Here is a 20,913-nt window from a genome sequence, read left to right on the forward strand (position 1 = left end):
ATTATGACGATAATAAGTATTGGTAGCATTAAAGCAATTAATATATAATTTTCGACAAATATGTATTATTTAGCACCCAAAATCCCCACGGAAAAAGTGGTCCAATCGTGGCTAATAACAGTTAAAATTATATTGTCAAGGGACGAGGTTATAATGGTGCCAAAAAAAGAATAGTAATCCTGAGGATTGCGCGGATGTTTACAATTCAGCAACGGAACATCAAGACATTTATAAGGAAAATGCAAAGAGAATATGAGAGTAAACGAGCGAGAAACATATATATTAAAAAAAGATTGTAAACGTTTTTATAGTTGCGCAAATAGGAATTGATGTGTGGAAGTAAATGTACGACTATTGGAGGCAGGAGCAAGTGAAATTGTAGTGGGGAATAGGGAAATAGAAGAGGCATTAACAAATACTTTGTATTTGCCTTTACACTAGAAGATACAAAAACTATTCCAGATATATGCAGGAATCAAGGAGATCGGAGATAGAATGGATTGAGGATTGGTTAGTGGACAAAAACAGATAGAAGGAATAAATGAGACATCGTTGCATTGACACGCAGTAACTAGATCGCCACAGGAATCAGTGCAAGGGCGTCAGCTATTTATAATCTATATTAATGACTTAAATGAGAGGACTGTGCTTAAGGTATCCAAGTTTGTTGAGGACAAAGCCTCCAGGTGGGCAAGTTACTGGTGAGGAGGACGCGAAAAGTCTGCAGAGGGAAATAGACAGTGTAAAACATAACATTTTATCTCGATGGTTACTCCACGGTTTGAACACGAGAATTACGAGAAATAAAGAGACAAAACTCAATGTTCACGTTGAACACCAACAACTTTACTTGGTTAGGTATGAATTCTAACTAACAACACAATACACCTTTGTTCACCAATACATTCCAAGGAATCAGACATACACGATCACTGCTGCTATCTCTCTGTTAGCTGTACTCTTCAGCAGCTGACCAAGCTAGACGAATTAAACACCGAATCACTCATTGAAAAGAGATAATATCTTTCTTTCTAAGGTGGGAAGGACGCTCATACACAAGATGTCCGATCAAAGTCCACACGAAGCTAAAATTGCCCAATGAGGCGTCTAACTCTTAGTTCATACCACAATATTAGAGGCTGTATTGAAGATGAGGATATGTTTCAATTTCCTTCAGTAATTTCATCGCCATTCTGGTTGTTACAGATGTCTTCAAGACGTTTCTTAATTAATGTAACAGTGGCTTCCGTCCCTGATCACACGCAAACACAAATTAAATCACAGGAAAAATAAACAATCCAAGTCCATTAAATTGCTGACTTTTGCAAGCTGTTGCTTGCTGAATTCCTAGTTACTTTGCATTTCAAATGAAGGCATACCCTGATATCATTGATAAATGTCACTTTGCGTAACTCTCGTGCAGATTTTCAAAGCTCGTTCGACCACTTAGCCCTGTTGAATTAACGTTTTTTTTCCCAAACATGTTAAGAAACAAAGAAACATAGAAAAATAGGAGCAGGAGTTGGCTATTCGCCCTTCGACCCTGCTTCACCATTTAATACGATCATGGCTTATCATACAAAATCAGTAACCTGTTCCTGCTTCCTCCCCATATCCCTCGATCCCTTTAGCCCTTGGAAATATATAGAACTCTTTCTTCAATGTACTTAACGAGATGGCCTCAGCTGCTTTCCGTGGTAGAGACTTCCACAGGTTCACCACTCTCTGGGTGAAGAAATCTCTCCTCATCTTAGTCCTAAATGGCTTACCCCATATCCTTCGACTGTGACCCCTGGTCCTGGACTCCCCCGCCATCGAGAATATCCTTCCTGCATCCAATCTGTCCAGTCCTGTTAGACTTTTGTAGGTTTCTATGAGATCCAAACTCACTCTTCTAAACTCTAGCGAATACAAGCCAAATCGACCCAATCGCTCTTCATACGTCAGTGCTGCCATCCCAGGAATTAGTCTGGTGAACCTTTGCTGCACTTTCTCCAGAGCAAGAACATCCTTCCTCAGATAAGGAGATTAAAACTGCACACAATACTCCAGATGTTGTCTCACCAAGGCCTTGTATAATTTCAGCAAGACATCCTTGCTCCTGTACTCGAATCCTCGCGCTATCAAGGCCAACATGCCATTTGCCCTCATAACTGCCTTCAGCACCTGCATGCATACTTTCAGTGACTGTGTGCACAAGGACACCCAGGTCTCACTGCACCTCCCCCTTTCCCAATCTATCGCAGTTCGGATAATAATCTGCCTTTCTGTTTTTGACACAAAGTGGATAACCTCACATTTACCTACATTATACTGCATCTTCCATGTATTTTCCCCACTCACTCAACCTGTCCAAATCACACTGGAGCTTCTCTGCATCCTCCTCACAGCTCATACTCCCACCCAGCTTTGTGTCGTCTGCAAACCTGGATATATTACATTTAATTCCCTCATCTATATCATTAATATATATTGTGAACAGCTGGGGTCCTTGCACTAATCCCTGCTGTACCACACTACTCACTGCCTGCCACTTGGAATAAGACCCGTTTATTCCTACTCTTTGTTTCCTGTCTGCCAACCAGTTTTCTATCCTAACCCCCAATCCCATTTGCTATAATTTTACACGCTAATCTCTGATGTGGGACTTTATCGAAAGCCTTCCGAAAGTCCAAACACACCACATCCACTTGTTCTCCCTTATCTATTCTACAAGTTACAACTTCAAAAAATTACAGCAGATTTGTCAAGCATCATTTCCCTTTCGTAAATACATGTTGACTTTGTCCAATCCTGTCATTGTTTTCCAGGGTGCTCTGCTATTACATCTTTTATAATGGACTCTTATGATTTTCCCCACGACTGATGTCAGGCTAAGCGGTCTATAATCCCCTGTTTTCTCTCTACTTTTCTTTTTAAATAGTGGGGTTACATTAGCTACCCTCCAATGCGTTGGAACTGTTCCAGAATCTATAGATTTCTGAAAAAAGGCCAGCAATGTATCTATTTCCAGGGCCACTTTCTTAAGTACTCTAGGATGTAGACTATCAGGCCCTTGGGATTTATCAGCCTTCGATCCAATTAATTTCCCTCACACCATTTTTCTACTCTAACTGATTACATGCAGTTCCTCCTTCTCACTCGACCCTGTGTTTCCCAACATTTCTAGGAGGTAATTTGTGTGCTGCTTTGTGAAGACAGAACCAATGTATTTATTTAATTGGTCTGCCATTTCTTTGCTCCCCATTATAAATTCCCCCGTTTCTGACTGCAAGGGACCCACATCTGTCTTCACGAATCTTTTTTCTCTTCACATATCTACAGAAGCTTTTACAGTCAGTTTTTCTGTTGAATTATAGACGACTCCCAATCCTCAGGTTTGCTGCTTGTTCTGGCCATTTTACATTTCTCTTCCTTGGATCTAATACTATCCCTAATTTCTTTTGTAAGCCACGGTTGAGCCAGCGTCCTGTTCATTTTTTATGTTAGACAGGATGAACAATTGTTGTAATTCATCCATGCACTCTTTAAATGCTAGCCAAGTCGACCCTTTAAGTAAAGTTCCCCAATCCATTATAGCCAACTCGTGCCTCATACCTTCATAGTTTCCTTTATTTAGATTCAGGACCTAGTCTCGGAATCAACTCTTGCACTCTTCATCTTAATGAAGAATTCTATCACGTTATGGTTGCTCTTCCCCAAGTGAACCCGCATAACAAGATTGTTAACTAATCCTTTCGCATTACACAATAGTCAGTCCAGGATGGCCAGTTCCTAGTTGGTTCCTCAATGGACTGGTCCAAAAAACCATCACGAGCGTACTCAAGGCATTCCTTCTCTACAGTATTATTGCTAATTTGGTCTGCCCAATCTATATGTAGATCAACGTCACCCATAATTACAGTTGTACCCTTATTATGTACGCCTCTTAAGTTCCTGTTTAATGCTATCCTCTACATCACCACTGCTGTTTGGGGGTAAATGTACAACCCCCACCAACGTGTTCTGCACCTTCGTGTTTCTTAGCTCCACCCATACAGATACCACATCAGGATTCTCTGAGCTATTATCCTTCCTCACTACTGTATTGATTTCCTCTTTTGCTAACAACGCTACTTCACCTCCATTCCCTTTTGGCCTGTCCTTCCTAAATATTGAATACACTTGAATGTTCAGTTCCCATCCTTGGTCACATTGCAACCGCAGCCATGTCTCCATAATTGCAACAATATCGTATCCATTTACATCTATTTGCACATTTAATTACCTGATTGTGAATACTCCGTACATTGAGACACAATGTCTTTAGGCTTGTCTTTTTAACATTCTTAATCACCTTATCATTATTTCACACTATTGCCCTATTTGTTGCTTGCCCTTGATTTCTATGCCTTCCACTTTTGCCTTTTTGTTTCCTGCCTTTCGTTTCTATTCTTGTTTCCTCCTCCTCCTCAATCTCCCCACTCAGGTTCCCATCCCCCCGACCCCCCACCCCCCAGCCATTCTAGTTTAAATCCTCCCCAACGGCACTGGCAAACGCCCCTGTGAGAACATCAGTCCCAGTCGTGCCTGGGTGTAATTTGTCCCGCTTGTACAGGTTCCACCTTCCTCAGAACTGGTCCCGATATCCCAGGAAACTAAATCCCTTCCTCCTGCACCATTTCTCCAGTCACATTCATCTGGTTTATTCTCCTGTTCCTATACTCACTAACACGTGGCACAGGAAGTAATCCTGAGATTACCACCTTTGAGGTCCTGCTTTTTAATTTAGCTCCTAACTCCTTAAATTCGTCTTGCAGGACCTCAGCCCTTTTCCTACTTATGTCATTGGTACCGACATGTACCACGACCACTGGCTGTTCTCCCTCCCCCTTAGGAATATCCTGCAGCTGCTCAGAGGCATCCTTGATACTAGCACCAGGGAGGAAACATACCATCCTGGAGGCTCGTTTGCGGCCACAGAAACGCCTGTCTGTTCCACGTACAATTGAATCTCCTATTACGATGGCTCTTCCCACCTCCACACCCCCACTCCTCTGCTGTGAAGCAGACCCATCCGAGGTGCTACAAACTTGGCTGTTGCTGCTTTCCCCTGGGAGGCCTTACCCCCCCCAACAGTATTCAAAGTGATATATCTGTTTGAGAGGGGGGTGGCCACAGGGGACTCCTGCACTACCTGCCTGTGCCTACTACTCTGCCTGGTGCACACCCATCCCTCTTCTGCCTGTGCAGTCATTACCTGCACAGTGACCACCTCACTAAACGTGCTTTCCACGACATCCTCAGCATCGCGGGTGCTCCACAGTGAATCCACCCGCAGCTCCATCAACGTAATGCAGGTAGCCAGTAGTTGCAATCGATACTCGTCCTGCACACATGGTCGTCAGCGACACTGGAAGCGTCCCTGATTTCCCACATAGCACAGTAGGAGCATATCACGGGTGTGGGCTCTCCTGCCATGACTTACCTTTAGATTATTTAATTACTCCCTTTAATTTAAAAAAAAAAACTAATTATGCTAAGGGCCTTGTTCTACCTCAACCACTACCCACTACAATCAAAAGTCCTTAATAAATTGCACTAATTTTTAAAAATACACTTTCGTAGTACTAACCTTATCACTCGTACCATAGATTTTAAAAAAAGAACTTTCCCCTGATTTTAAGCTATTTCTAAGCGAGATTTGATAGCCTTGCAAATTCTAACCATAAGCTTCGATTACAATACCACTATCGTCCCTTAGAGCAGGTTAGGTGAATGGACGAATGCATGTCATGTGAGATACAATGTGCCAAAGTGTGAATTTATACACTTCGGTCGAAAAAAAATATATTTTTTTGAATGGTGACAGACTGGCAAAAGTTGTCATTCAGAAGCACATGGTGCCCTTGTACTTAAATCACGAAAAGAAAACATTCAGATAGAAGAAGCAATTAGGAAACACGTCGTTTATTAGCTTTCGTGACAAAGGGAACTGTATATAAGAGTAAAGCTGTCTTACTACAATTATACCAGGCATTGGTCAGGTAATACTTGCAGTACCATGTGCAATGTTGGCATCATGGGGGTGCATGGAAGGTTCAGAAGAGAGTTTCCTTGGATGAATAAATTCTCCAATGAGGAGAGATTGAGTGGACTGGGCCTATATTCTTGGAATCCAGAACAATGAGAGGTGAACGAACCGAGACATATTCAATCCATAAGGGGCTTAACGAGATAAATGTAGAAAAAATCTTTCTTCTGGCTTGGAAATCTACTAGAAGGAGTGACAATCTCAGAATAAGGGGTCGGACATTTAGGGCTGAGATGAGGAGTAATGTTTAATTTAATGGTTGATGAGTCATTGAAATTTCCACCTTCGAGAGCTGAGGAATCCCAATCGTTGATCATATTCAAGACAAAAATTGCTAGAATGTTCTGTTCGAAGGAAATTAGGGAGAGTGCAGCAAGGTGGAGAGGATCTGCCATGAACTAGTTGAATGGCTGAGAATGTTCAATGGGCCAAATCGTCTACTGCAGCTCTTATTTATCACGCTCTTACATTCTTATTTTGCTCCTCTTAACATGGTTTCTTCTTTACGTGACATTAGCTTTTTTCACTGTTTTACTAGATTGCTTATTTTTTCTCCTCAATTACAATCGATGTACTAACAAAATTCTTAACGCCTTCATATTTCATGCATAGAGCTTCAGCACAAAACATTTCTTCAAGAACAAACGACAATATTGGAAGTTCCACTCACTGGAGAAAATCAAACGTCCAAGACATGTTTACTTGATGAGAATTACACTGAAGTAATGATTGTTCCTTCTCTTGGAGAGCTGCAAATGGTGGGAAATGAACTGAAGGCCCGAGGGAGAAAGCCTGAAGAGAAACAGGGGCACAATATCGAGAATGTACATGGAAACATTCAGCTCGATCAATTGTTGGGAAGCAAAGACGCTACAATAGACAGAACTCGGACAACTATAGTATTTGGTGATGCAGGGATCGGGAAAAGCACCATAATACAGAAGATAATCCGTGACTGGGCCACAGGGAAAATATACCATCAATTTCAATTTGTCTTTCATTTCAAGTTTACCCAATTAACTTTAATAAATGTCCAAACAACCCTATCCATGCTGATCCTGAATTCATACCCCTATTTGCAAAATCATCTGGAGAAGCTGTGGAAAGAACCCAGAAAAATATTGTTTATATTTGATGATTTGGATGAATTTGAGCAAACCGTGGATTTCACAGATGTTGAGAGAAACAACGCACCTCAAAATCAATGTTCCGATCCCGAGTGTTGCTGCTTGGTTTCAGACATTGTCCGCTGCCTCATACAAGGGCAGTTGCTGAAAGGCTGTTCAGTGCTGATCACGAGCCGGCCGTGGAAACTGGAATCTCTGGGAAATGCAAACACACATCGAAGGTTCAAAATTCTGGGTTTCAGCCCTGAGAAAATCAAGCAATATTCCCAACGTTACTTGAGAGATCCAAACCTGGAAAGAGAGGCAATCGAAACAATTAAGCTGAACAACACACTGGACACCCTGTACTATAACCCTCTGTATTGCTCAGTCTGCTGCTCCTTAGTGGAGTCGCAGAAGACAGCAGAAGAACAAGAAAGGCCATTGCAACTCATAACCAGCACACGGGTGTACTCTGCTTACGTTGCAAATCTTTTAAATAGATGTGGCTATGATGCAGAAAACACTCGCAATAGCCTGCTGAAACTGGGCGAGTTGGCCTACCAGGGAATTGGGAAAAAAACAGCTGTTTTTGAAGCAGACAAATTCAATGAGCTCGAACTCGAACATTCCAATTTTATCACTGCGTTTATAGTGAAGATTCGAGACAATGATCTACATATTGTTGCCTACAAATTCCGTGACACCGTTATGCAGGTCTTCGTTGCTGCGCTTATGAAAAGTCTAAGCACAAAACCAAATGAACTAAAACAACTGCTCGATGAAGGAATCAAATGGGGTGACGACAGATTCAATTCATTTTCACGTTTTCTTGTTGGTCTTTCCTCACGAAATTCAACTGATCAGCTTGAGTCGAAATTGGGTAAATTTCCTGCTGAAGTAACACAGCCTGTGTCGGATTGGCTCACACGGAATGTCAAAAGGTATGCTCAGAACTTGGATGACGGGCAAAGCCAACGGAAATTCTTAAACATATGTCATTCCTTTGCTGAATTTGAAGACAGAAATCTGATGACATCCGCATTAGCACCGATAAAGAAAATCAAGTTTACAAAGTATCCTCTGAAACCTTATGACTGTGCGGTTCTGTCTACTGTATTAATGAACCTTGAAATAATTGAAGAGATGGATCTCAGTACTTGTGGTGTACAAGATGCAGGCATCCATCAACTGCAGTCCATACTGCACAAATGTAAAATACTCAGGTATTTAAACAAATCGATAAATATAATTATAAACAATATTTGTTTTATTTAAACGTGGTATGTTATGAATGATAAGCAAAGAAAATTAACTGAATTCGATCAATTATTGAACACATTCTTTCATTCAGTTCTCCGTTGTTCTAAATGGAATGATGAGAGACGTAGTCAGATTGGCTGTTCTGGTAATACTTGAGAGTGCAGTGGTGTTCATTTAACTCAATCAGATATGAAGTTGGCCATCTAACTTCAGAATCCAACGCACACCTTTCACAATGTGGTGCTCCCGATTGCCTGTGGTGCCTGTGATGTCTCTTCGATAGTATCCAATTAGACACATTCCCCTGCTCTTCGCCAGAGCCATGCAATCTTCAACTCTTCAAATATTTATCATGTTTCCTTTTGAAAGTTACTATTGAATGTGATTTTGCCAGTCTTTCACGCAGTGCATTCGATATTATAAAAACTCACTGAGTTAAAACAACTCATCATCCTACATCTATATTTTAAGCAAATACCTTAAATCTGTGTTAACAGACTGTTCTGTCACTGCCTATTGTTGGTAAGCAAATATTTAGTTGTTTAAAACAGGAAATAAATTTGTTTCATTGTGCAGTTTGATTATATTGCAAGTGAGGTATATATGTACTCTCATTTCTCATTCCTCGATAGGATTGCATTTTCCAAATCAATAATGCTATTGTTAATCTCAATTGTGCCAAAAAGCTAGTTAAATGGGTTCACAGCTGCGATTCTTCCACCTATATGTAATTATTTCCAGTGATGCCACTGGATTAACGCATCATCAGAGGCCAGAAGGGAAGGAAAGTGAGGCTGAGTGAAACTCCATCAGTCTTTATGCACATTACAGGGATCCATTACAATAACTTAATTGGATTCGCCAATAGAATGCGCAGAAAAATGTGGCATGCTTTGCTTCTCATTCTCTTATATTTGTGAACCTTTGTGTATCAAATAGCTAAATTTCTTGAAAATAATAATGTCAGAGGTAAGGTCTTTGGTTTTACCCTTTGTTTTCTTTTGATGACGAGCATCTGCTGCGCAAAGCATCTATTGTATTCCTGTTCATGGCAGACCACAAGTTTACAGAATTCCTGCTGCCAGCCACTATTTTACATGGACAAAAGGAAAATACTGCACAGGAAATATGAAATATAAACCGAAAATTCTGCACTTACTCAGTAGGTCATGTAACGACTTTGTCGAGAGAAACAGAGCAAACAATTCAGGTTATTGGCATTTCGTCTGAAATGGCAAAGGTTAGAAATAAGTGGTGTAGTTATACCAACAGTGCTGTCAGGAAGGGTGTTCCCGGATTTTGACCTTGCGACAGTGGAGGAACGGCAATATAGTTCCAAGTCAAGGCGATGTGTGTCTTGCAGGATAACTTGCAGGTGGGGGTATTCCCATGCATCTTCTGCCCTTGTCCTTCTAGGTTGTAGAGGTCCTAGGTTTGTAAGGTGCTATCAAAGGGTTAGGGTTAAGGTTATTGAGTAGGCAGGAGTGAGGGAATGACAGAAAGGGATCAATAGACTAGTCAAAAAGCTGGGGGAGTGCCTTAATAGAACGTAACGAAATAGAAGATATTCAACAGGAGTTGTAAATACGAGCAACAGAGTCACTACCATCACATGCTGTCTGAAAAAATAGGAATGGTGGTTATGATCTGTAATTGTTGAATTCCATGTTGTGTCTGGAAGGCGGAAAAATGCCTAATCTAATAAGTTTCTTAAGTTTCCCGTGAGTTTCCTTCCAATATTGTGGAATAAAAGTACAGAGAGTTCAGAATGGGAATGGGCAGGAAAGTTAACATGACAACGGATCAGAAGTTTAGGATCAGCAGCTGGAAGGTAAATTTTGATTCCTCAGCATCGTTACTGTCTGACCTGCTGAGCATTTCCATCATTTTCTGGTTTAAGCCCATTTTACACGTATTCGTTTGATAATGTGTGGGTAAATCTTTACCCCAAGCAATGGAGTAAATTTCGAGTTAAACAAATGTACTGGGTGATGGTAACTGATTATAACACAGGCGCTATAATGAAAACCCTTAGTGCAAATCAAATAGGCATTTGGATTCTGGTTCTGATATTGGCGTTTTGGAAGGGCAATGTATTCCATGTAAAATAGATTTAATTATGAATATTTCATGTCTGTTTCATTATTCTATATTTATTATTGACTTTCTTATTTGAGTTTAGACTCAACGAGAATAATCTTCAAGATTCAGGAGTGAAATGCCTCTTTAAAGTTCTGGAGAAAAATTATTGCAAAGTACAGACACTTGAGTGAGTAATTTCTGTTTAAATATCGACGGAACAACCAGAGTTCTTTATCATCAAGAATTCTTATTACCCTGGTAATGATGATTGACCAATCTCATTTGTCAATTTGTATTAGGACGAAAATAATTTAGAAACAGAGAACATGCAATTTTCTTGAGCAGTCTTTGCCCCACGATTTTGGAATTCCAGTATAGTTATTTGCAATTGGTGTATATTTAAGCACGTGCATTGATGTTTTATAAAATCTGTTTTTTCAATCACTCTAGGTTAAAATCAAATGCTCTCACAGATGATTGTGCAGCAAAATTGGTCTCCGCCATCAGTAAAAATGGTTCACTGATGGAGCTGGACCTGAGTAACGATAATCAGCGCAGTGAACAGTCCAACAGACTGACTGATGAATCCGTTCCCACATTTCTCCAGCTCTACCAGACTAGTACGAATCTGAAGGAAATTAGGTGAGTTTCTTTGTTAAAATATATTAATTAAGAGTATTATATTTTCCTATCTTAGTTTTCATAGATGTGTTATAGGAAAAGTCTTTAGTTGTGGAAGATTTGTTTCTTTCACATTTCAAGATTCTTAAACATATTTACGTTGAATGAATTTAACAATGTCGCTATTCGCAGTAAACGGAACAGTTCACTCAATTTTGGTAACTTGTTTATTTTTTTTTCAGGTTGCAAAACAATCAATTCTCTGCAAACAGACGTCACATTTTGAAGTCACGAACTGCATCTAGTCATTTGACTATAATTACAGAATGAAGGATTACCGACCATGATTTGTTTTACGTAAAAGTAAGAGTAATGTTTGAACAAGTTGTCGGGGCGTTACCCCAGAGTCAGAGAGAGATGCAGTACTGAAACAGGGCCTTTGGTCCACTGAGTCTGTGCTGACCATCAACCACCCATTTATACTAATCCGACATTAATCCCATATTCCCTACCACATCCCCACCATTCTCCTACCACCAACCTCCATTAGGGGCAATTTACAATGGCCAATTTACCTATCAACCTGCAAGTCGTTGGCTGTGGGAGGAAACCAGAGCACCCAGCAGAAACCCACACAGTCACAGAAAGAACCTGCAAACCCCATACAGGCAATACCCAAAATTGAACCCAGGTCGCTGGAGCTGTGAGGCTGAGGTGTCAACCACTGCGCCACTGTGCCGATCCCGAGTGCGATGAATAAGCATATAGAGACATGTTGTTGAAGCTTTTCGTCTTCAGACCCCCATTTTCGTCCCTGAAAAGTGCCCATTCTACCTCAAATTACCTTGGAAGGGTATTGTATCTCACAAATTTGAGTGACAGGTAAAGTTAGCTGTTTCACACTTCTACAATGCAGTAGCAACATGTGAGGTGTCCGCCACTAACAAGATGCTTCAGTCAAGCTAAAAATACATCCTGCCTATCACACAAATGAGTCATGACATATATGAATTTCAATGCCAGTGTGATGCTAGGTATGTGGGCCTTACGCTCCAAAGACTGGTACATTGTATCAAACAATATGTCCCTTCTACTGTTCACGAGGGGAAAGCTGCAAGCTGTACCCAACCAGCCCATGCTTGCAAAACATAAAATGCAGTTTCCAACATTAAGTGCGATTCCACAGTTGGTCAACATTTGCTAAATAAGCCGTAGTGGGCTAGGAATTCTGCTGACAAACAACTTATGATAGTCAGTAGGGCTCGCAGAATGGCGCATTTGTGTGTACTGGAAGCTACAGATATTAATATACAGGGCCCTCTTCTTTCCAGACAGAAAGAACATGTACACACATTGCGCCTGTTTCAGCTGAACAAAATAAGGGACAGCCATTCGTTGGTTCATTCCTCGGAGCAATGCCTTGACCAATCAGAGTCAAGCTGCCTGGTTTAAATTTTAAACAAAGCTTGGCAGTCAACTGTCAGTCACTGTAAACTGTTGCATTCTCCATGGCAACGCCTCTACCACTCAGAGTTCATTTGCCAAGCAATCAACACTCACTTCTCATGCAGTATAAGTTATTGATTTCCCTTGCATTTGTTATTCTCAGGTATTGTCCTGATGAGTGCAAGACGAAAAGCTTTGACAACATGTCTCGATTTTCAGCAATTCTCAGCTTCAGTACTACAAAATGACTATTAATAAGCACATAGGTAAACGAGTGCAGGAGTTTCAATTCCCACTGTGCTGTCTCAAACACGCCGTTCAGATGAAATAGTGAGTTACACGTACTTCTTTCGATGTATTGTGCTATATTCACTGTTCACAATACAGCTTCTGCTACATGAGGGAAATCAACTGCAGAATGAGTGATAATTTTTTTTCTGAGCACCTCTCTCCAGTCTGCAAGCATGAACCGGAGCTTCTAGTCACTTGCTAGTTTAACTCTCCATTCTAATCCCACTCTGGCTTTTCTCTCCTTGATAACTGAAGCCAATCATAATCCAGCTAATCTCAAGGAACACCACCTTATCTTTCCATTAAGAATTTTGCAAATTTAGGCAAACAACATAGAGTTCCACAATTTCAGATCATAAACACTGCTGCCTTTGCTTACAGCAGCATGTGCTGGTAATGATTCTGTTATCTCCATGAGGAGTATCCCACTGGATATTATGACAGGAGTCAGAGCTGAAGCTCAGGTATCTGCTCACTGTGATCAGTGTTCGAAGCCTGCACCTTGTGACTCAGAGGCTAAAACCTTACCAAGAATTTGAAGTCCAGAAGCGAGGACTAAGAAATAATAAGCTGTTAGTGGGGTCAGACAAAGATGATTTGCAATTATGTCTAATTTAGATTTACAGTGCATGTACGTAAACACATGGAATATGGTAAATAAGGTTGTTGAGCTGCAGACACAAACAGCCACATGCAAATAAGATGGTGTGGTGATGGTCGTGTAATGGCGCAAAATATGGCAGGAATGTGTACTAATAATTCCTACATACAAGCTGTTCAGGAAAAATATGGAAGGACCGAATGAAGGATGGCGGGTTGTAATGATTAAGGAGAATATTGCAGTGCTGGAGAGAGAGGATGCTTTGAAACGGTCAAAGACAGAAACTATTTTGTTAGATTTAAAAACAATAGAGGATCCATTGCACGACACATGTATTGTATAGACCACGAACTAATGAGGAAGTCACATTTTCAGGGAAATGACATAGATGTGTAAAAACTATAGACTCATGATAATATAGGCATTTAATTATCCTAACACAGACAGAGATAGTAATAGTGTAAAGGACAAAGCACGTGATGAGTTTTTGAAATGTGCCAAGGGACATTTACCTGATCAGTATGCTTCCGGCCCAGTGAGGAAGGTGTCAGTGCCTGATCCGATTGCGGGGAATGAGGTGGGTCAAGAGAATCAAGTGTCAATAGAGCAACATTAAAGAAGCAGCTTTTATAGTACCAAAAGGTTTAGGTTAGCCATGGAAAAGGACAAGGAGAAATCCGGAGTATAAGTTCTTAATTGGAGGAGAGCACAAGGTTAATCAGAATCAAAAACTGGCAAACAATATTGTCACGCAACAATGACAAAAGTTTGAAGAGGAGATGGTTCGGGAAAGTCGAGGTACGTTCCCACGAGGGGGACGGTAGGGCAAACTATGCCAGAGTTCCCTGTATGACACAGGAGATAGAAATCGTGGTGAAGCAGAAAAAACATGTGAGTGACACATGTCAGGTTGATAATACAAGTGCGAACCAGGCTGAATGTACAAAGGTCAGAGGAGAATTGATTAAAGAAATCAGAGAGGCAAGGAGAGAACATGAGTACAGATTGGCTGCAAGTAGAAAAGGGAATCCAAAAGTTTTCTTCAACCACATAAGTAGCAAAAAGATGCTAAGAGGAGGAGTGGATTCGATTAGGGATATAAAAGATGATTTACGCATGGTCGTGGAGCCCACTTCTGAGGTACGAAATGAGTATATGTTTTTATTTGTTTTATTTGTTCGGGAATGTGGGCGCCATTGGCTAGGTCAGCATTTATTTCCCATCAAACTTGCCTTTGAGAAGGTGGTGGTGAGCTGCCTCTTGAACTGCTGCATTCTTGGGGGTGTAGGTATACCAAAAGTGCTGCTCCATGATTTCGGCCCAGTGACAAAGAAGGAATGGCGATAGAGTTCCAAGTCAGGACGGTGTGTGGCTTGGAGGGGAACTTGCAGGTGATGATGTTCCCATCCATCTGCTGCCCTTGTCCTTCTAGGTTTTAGAGGTCATGGGTTTGGATGGCGCTGTCAAAGGAATCCCGATAAGTTTCTGCAGTGCATCTTGTAGATAATACACACTGCTGCCACTGTGCGTCAGTGATGGAGGGAGTACACTTTGAAGGAGGTGAATGGGTTGCCAATCAAGCGGGGCTTTGTCTGGGATTATGTTGCATTTCTTTAGTGTTGTTGGAGATGCACCCATCCAGGCATGAGGAGAGCATTCCATCAAAGTCCTGACTTGTGCCTTGTAGATGATGGCAGGCATTGGGCAGACATTAGGTGAATTAGTCACCGCAGGATTCCAAGCCTCTGGTCTGCTCTTGCAGGTACAGAATTTATCTGGCTGGTCCAGTTCAGTTTCTCGTCAATAGTGACCCCAGGATGTTGATAGTGGAGTTTCAGCGATGGAAATGCAATTGAATATTAAGGGGAGATGGTTCGACACTCGCTTATTTCTGATGGTTATTGCCTGGCACATGTGTGGCGCCAGTGCCGCTTGCCACTTATCAGCTGAAGCCTGGATATTATCCAGGTCTTTCTGCATATGGACACGGGATGCTTTAGTATCTTCGCAGTCGCGAATGGTACTGAACATTGCGCAATCATCAGCGAACATCCCCACTTCCGATCTTATGATGAAGGGAAGATCATTGATGAAGCAGATGAAGAAGGTTGGACCGAGGACATCACCCTGAGCCACTGCTGCAGTGATTTCCTGGGATTGAGACGATTCACCTCAAACAACCACAACCATCTTCCTTTGTGCTGGGCATGACTCAAACCAGCGGACAGCAACCCACCCACCCCCTTCGCGCCCCCCGCCCAATTCCCACTGACTCCAGTTTCGCTAGCATTCTATGATACCAAACTCAGTCAAATGCTGCCTTGATGTCAAGCACAATCACTCTCATCTCACCTCTGGAGTTCAGCTATTTTGTCCGCGTTTGGACCAAGGCTGTAATGACGTCGGAAACAGCGTGGCCCTGACGGAACACAAACTGAGCATGAGCAGGTTATTGGTGAGTAAGTGCCCCTTGATAGCACTGACAAGACACCTTCCATCCCTTTGCTGATGATTGGGAGTAGAACATTTGGTCAGTATTTAGCCTGGTTAGAACTTTTTTTGCACAGGAAATACCTGCGAAATTTTACACATTGCCAGGTTGATGCCAGTGTTGTCGCTGCACTGGAAGAGCTTGATTTTTGGCGTGGTTAGTCCTGCAGCACAAGTATTCATTATTATTGTCGGGCATTTGTCAGGTCCTATAGCCTTTGCAGTATCCTATGCCTTCAGCCGCTTCTTGATGTCACGTGGAGTGAATAGGATTGGCTGAAGAGAGGCATCTGTGATGCTGGGGACTCAGGAGGGAGCAGAGGTGCATCATCCATCGCCACGTCTGGCTGAAGGTCTATGTAAATACTTCAGCTTTGTCTTTTGCACTGTTGGGCTGAGCTCCTCTGTCTTTGAGGATGGCGATATTTGTGGAGCCTCCTCATGCTATCAGTTGTTTAATTGTGCACCATCATTGACAGCTGGATGTGGCAGGACTGCAGAACTTAGATCTGATCCGTTCGTTGTGGGATTGTTAGCCCTGCCTATTGCATGCTGCTTCTGCTGTTTGGCATGCAATCCTCCTGTGTTGGAACTTCAATAGGATGGCATTTCATTTTTAGGTCTGCCTGGTGTTGCTCCTGACATGACCTCCTCCAATCTTTTTCTGCCTTTACCAAGGTAGATTCTGCGAATGTCACAGTAAAATATTCAGTAGTCGAGAAGTGGATGGGCGAAAATTAATAAACAGGATGTGTTTGAAAACCTGGCTGAAGATGAAGATGATAAATCACCAGGACAGTATGAGATGCATTCGAGGATGCTAAGGGAAGTAAGGATGGAAACTGGGAGAGTTAATGGCCATATTTTTGTAATCCTCCGTTGATATTGAGGTTGGTCCAGAGCACTGGGTAATCGCAACTGATACACTATTGATCAAAAATAAGTATAAGGATATACACGGGAACTTCAGGTCGCTCAGGTTAAACGTGGTGGTGTGAAAGCTGTTTGAAACGTTAATCGGGACTAAATTAACGTTATTTGGACAATTGATGAAAGCCAGCATCGGTACGTGAAACAAAAATCTAATTTAACTAACTTGATTGAGTTTTTTGTTTGATGTGGTAACAACATGGGTTGGTGAGAGGCACTGCTGCTGATCTGGCGTATATTGACTTCCAAAAGTCGTTTGATAAAGTGTTTCATATTAGACATGGCAGCAAATTCGAAGTCCATGGAATAAAAGGGAAAGTGGCACCTTAGATATGAAATTTGCTGAGTGACTAGAAATAGAATAATAGTGAAGGTTTCAGCAGGTGTGCATCTACTGTTGTTTTCCAGGTGTCAGTACTGAGATAACTGCCTTTTTTGATACACAGTAATGACCTCGAAATGAAGGGCACAATTTCAGAATATGTGGATAACACACAGCTTAGAAGTGTTGTGAACAGTGGTAATGGTGATGATAGGCTTCAGGAGGACATAGAAAGGCTGGTGGAATTGATGGAAATGAAAAATATGCACAGAAGTGTGAATTGGTACATTTTGGAACGACGATCGAGGTCAGGAAATATAAAATAAAGGTAACAATTATATAGTGGGTACAGAATCAATAACACCTGTTGGCAGAGGTGTACAAATCGTTAAAGTTGGGAAAGCAGTTTGAGAAGGTGGTTAAAATTACATGCATGAACAATTATGAATTGAGGTATAGAGCACAAAACAAGGAAGGTATGATAAACCTTCATCAAATTCCTTTCGACCTAATTGGGAGCATTATACCCAAATCTTGACTCCTCACTTTAGGAAGGAAGTGAATTCCTTCTATTTTAGAACAAGTGATTAAAGAAGAAAAGAAGCTTGAGAGATGATTTAATAGAAGTGTTCACAACCATGGGGAGTCTTGAAGTAGAGAGAAACTATTCCCATGTTTTAGGTGATTTAAGGTCATCAGCAACTTAACCAACAGGAACATGAGGTAAAACGTTTTTTTGTGCAGGGAATGGCCAGGCTCTGGAATTCACTTGCTGAGAGTGTGGTGGAGACACATTCAATCGTGGTTTTCAAAAGGGAATTGGATATGTACCTGAACAGAGGGCTGTGGGGATAATTTATCACGGCAGGGTGGTGGAGTTGGGGTCAGGCTGGTGGTGGTATCTGCGTTGCTCTTACAGATAACTGGCATGGACAGAATGAGTCGAACTCCCTCCTTCAGTGCTGTAACCATTCTATGATTATATTATTCTATTGCGGAGATATTCCCAGGACTTCCCTGGTCTAATTCAGTTCCAATTATATAGGCATGCTTTCAGTGTTTATTATTTCAATAATCTTGTGATTTGCTATTACTTTGGTACACAGTAACAAAGTTATTGATAATTTGGCTTGTAGAGATATTGAGTTCACTGATGCCGTGGAATTTCTCTGAAGGAGCTGGTAAATTAAACTTGAAGCTCTGTTTCACCGGCATTATTCAAAGGACAAAATTAATTTTCAACTGTGGAGATCAGAAATTACAATGTAGATGGGACAGATATAAGACTTCCAATACATTATAAAATCATTCCAGTTAAGAATTATTTAACATAATATTAAAAAGGACGGTGGTTTCAATGGAGACTAAAATAAACGTGTCTACTAATTTAATTACACAACGTCTAGAGGGATTCTGAATATTACAGGTGTTAAACAATTTTTTTCTCGTTTACATTTGTTAAATTTCTCATTTACATTTGTTAAATTTTAAGAATTTGTGTTGTAAAACTGAAAAGTGTTCCATAGATGCTGGGACTTTGGGTGTTATATTTTTAAAGGATTTCATCAGAAGGTTTGGACTGAGTTTGAGTGATAACCAGTGACTGGAATACAATTTTCAAATAGAGTAAAACAGAAGGAGTCGCTATAGACTTGGACAGCTGTTTACAAAACATTGAGAAGCCAAGATTCTGGTTGTCAGGAGGCTTGCTTTCTGGAAAAAAAGTGTTATTTTAATTTGAACTGTTAAAAAATACAGTTGCTTCTTTACCTGCCAGGAGAAGACAGCTCACCTCTTCCTCTTGAGAAGCAATCCTGCATCAAGTGTGCTTCCAATTTCCCCCTGCATTTGAAGAAACCCTGCATCGAATGTGTGGGAACGAAAACGTTGTTGCTGCACCTGCTGTAAAAGTTATTAGAGCCTTCCGTAGCTGCATCTCTTGGAAAGCCAACCTAAACTGATCATCAACATCACCTGGGAAGAACGGTTCTAAGAAGATCCTATTGACAGCCATCTAGACACAATTGGGTCGCCTAAACAAAACAAAGGACATCTTTCCATACCTCTTTTCAGCCTGTGTTTTTTTTTTTGAAGTCCCTCTATTTCTTTGTAACAGCTATCAACAATCATGCTTTATATTGTTTTCCCAGTTAACCAGTGTGTATGTGTGTCTGTAAGGGCTAGGATAAATAAGGGCTTTAATACTTTAATGTGTGTGCATGTTCTACTTCGTTATTGGGTAAGAATTGATTTATAATAAATTAATAATTTTGTTCTTGATCAAAGAAACCGGGTTGGAGTGTTTATTCTGGGAGAGTAAGTGGGACAGTTTAAATACATGTTGTGACCTCGGCAGACTTCTCTACACGTCAACGTCTCTAAACCCAGCAGCTCGGGATACTATGGCAATTTGCTTTCTGCAGTCTTCCAAGCCTGTGCGGGTCCAATAATTTCGAGTACTATGACACTCTATCGATTCCTTAGCTTTTAAAGGTGTTCTTTAAACGTATACTGACCTTCTATATGCCCAATAGCCTCTAGTGTTCAGCCCCTCTGCGTATCCACAGGTAGGCTGACCATTTGTATATCCCAAGATATTCTAACACTTCAAAGGCTCAATAACCCAGTGTTTTATGTTACTTTGCATACCCGGCAGCTCAGAGTACGCTGATGGTTGAACATTCCAGTACATCACCCATTACAGGGAGCATGGAACATTTCCAGGCACAAAATTGCAATTTACAGAGATGCGACTGGCCCCATAGTCAAAATACCTGAACAAACGACAGCCCTAGTAACAAGTGAAGTGAGGTTCTCTGTATATCGCATTTTTAAAATTATTATTATTCATTCATGGGATATGTGAGTCGCTGGCAAGGCCAGCATTATTTTGCAACCTGAATTGCCCTTGAAAAGGTGGTGTTGAGCTGCTTTCTTGAACCGCTGCAGTCCATGTCAGGTAGGTGCACTAACATAAAAGCAAAATACTGCGGATGCTGGAAATCTGAAACAAGAAAAAGAAATGCTGGAATCACTCAGCAGGTCTGGCAGCATCTGTGGAAAGAGAAGCAGAGTTAACGTTTCGGGTCAGTGACCCATCTTCGGAACTGATGGTGCACTAACAGTAATGTTAGGAAGGGAATTCCAGGATTTTGACAAAGCGACAGTGAAGGGACGGTGATATAGTTCCAAGACAGGATGGTGTGTGGCTTGGAGGAGAACTTGCAGGTGGCGGTATTGCCATGCAGCTGCTGACCTTGTCCTTTTAGGTGGTAGAGGTCGCGGGTTTGGAAGGTGCTGTCGAAGGAGCCTTGGTGCATTGCTGCAGTGCATATTGTCGATGGTACACATTGCTGCCACTGTGCTTCGATGGTGGAGGTAGTGAATGCTTTTGGATGGATTGCCAAACAAGCAGGAAGCTTTGTCCTGGATGATGTTGAGCTTCCTGAGTGTTGTTGGAGCTCCACACATCCAGGCAAGCAAGCAGTATTCCATCACACTCCTGGCATGTGCCTTGTAGATGGTGGACAGGCTTTGGGGAGTCAGGAGGTGCGTTATTCACCGCAGGATTCCTTGCTGCCTCTGACCTGCTCTTGCAGCCACGCTATTTATATGACTACTCCAATTCAGTTTCTGGTGAATGGTAACCGGCAGAATGTTGATTCGGGATTCAGCTATCGTGGTGGCA

General features: G+C 41.4%; 1 protein-coding gene across 14 annotated transcripts in view; it reads left to right on the forward strand.

Moving 5' to 3' along the window:
• Positions 1–19,514, forward strand: part of LOC137385143 (NACHT, LRR and PYD domains-containing protein 3-like) — a 167,706-nt gene extending 148,192 nt beyond the window's left edge. For all 14 annotated transcript variants that reach the window (XM_068060031.1, XM_068060034.1, XM_068060035.1 and 11 more), the window contains 5 exons: positions 6,686–8,405; positions 10,625–10,711; positions 10,975–11,166; positions 11,388–11,508; positions 19,003–19,514. In XM_068060031.1, coding sequence (XP_067916132.1) covers positions 6,686–8,405; positions 10,625–10,711; positions 10,975–11,166; positions 11,388–11,475 — 2,087 coding nt within the window. In that variant the 3' untranslated portion in view covers positions 11,476–11,508; positions 19,003–19,514. The remainder of the gene's footprint in view (positions 1–6,685; positions 8,406–10,624; positions 10,712–10,974; positions 11,167–11,387; positions 11,509–19,002) is intronic.
• The last annotated feature ends 1,399 nt before the right edge of the window (positions 19,515–20,913 follow it).

Source organism: Heterodontus francisci, chromosome 28, assembly GCF_036365525.1.
Source record: "Heterodontus francisci isolate sHetFra1 chromosome 28, sHetFra1.hap1, whole genome shotgun sequence".
Classification (NCBI taxonomy): Eukaryota; Metazoa; Chordata; class Chondrichthyes; order Heterodontiformes; family Heterodontidae; genus Heterodontus; species Heterodontus francisci.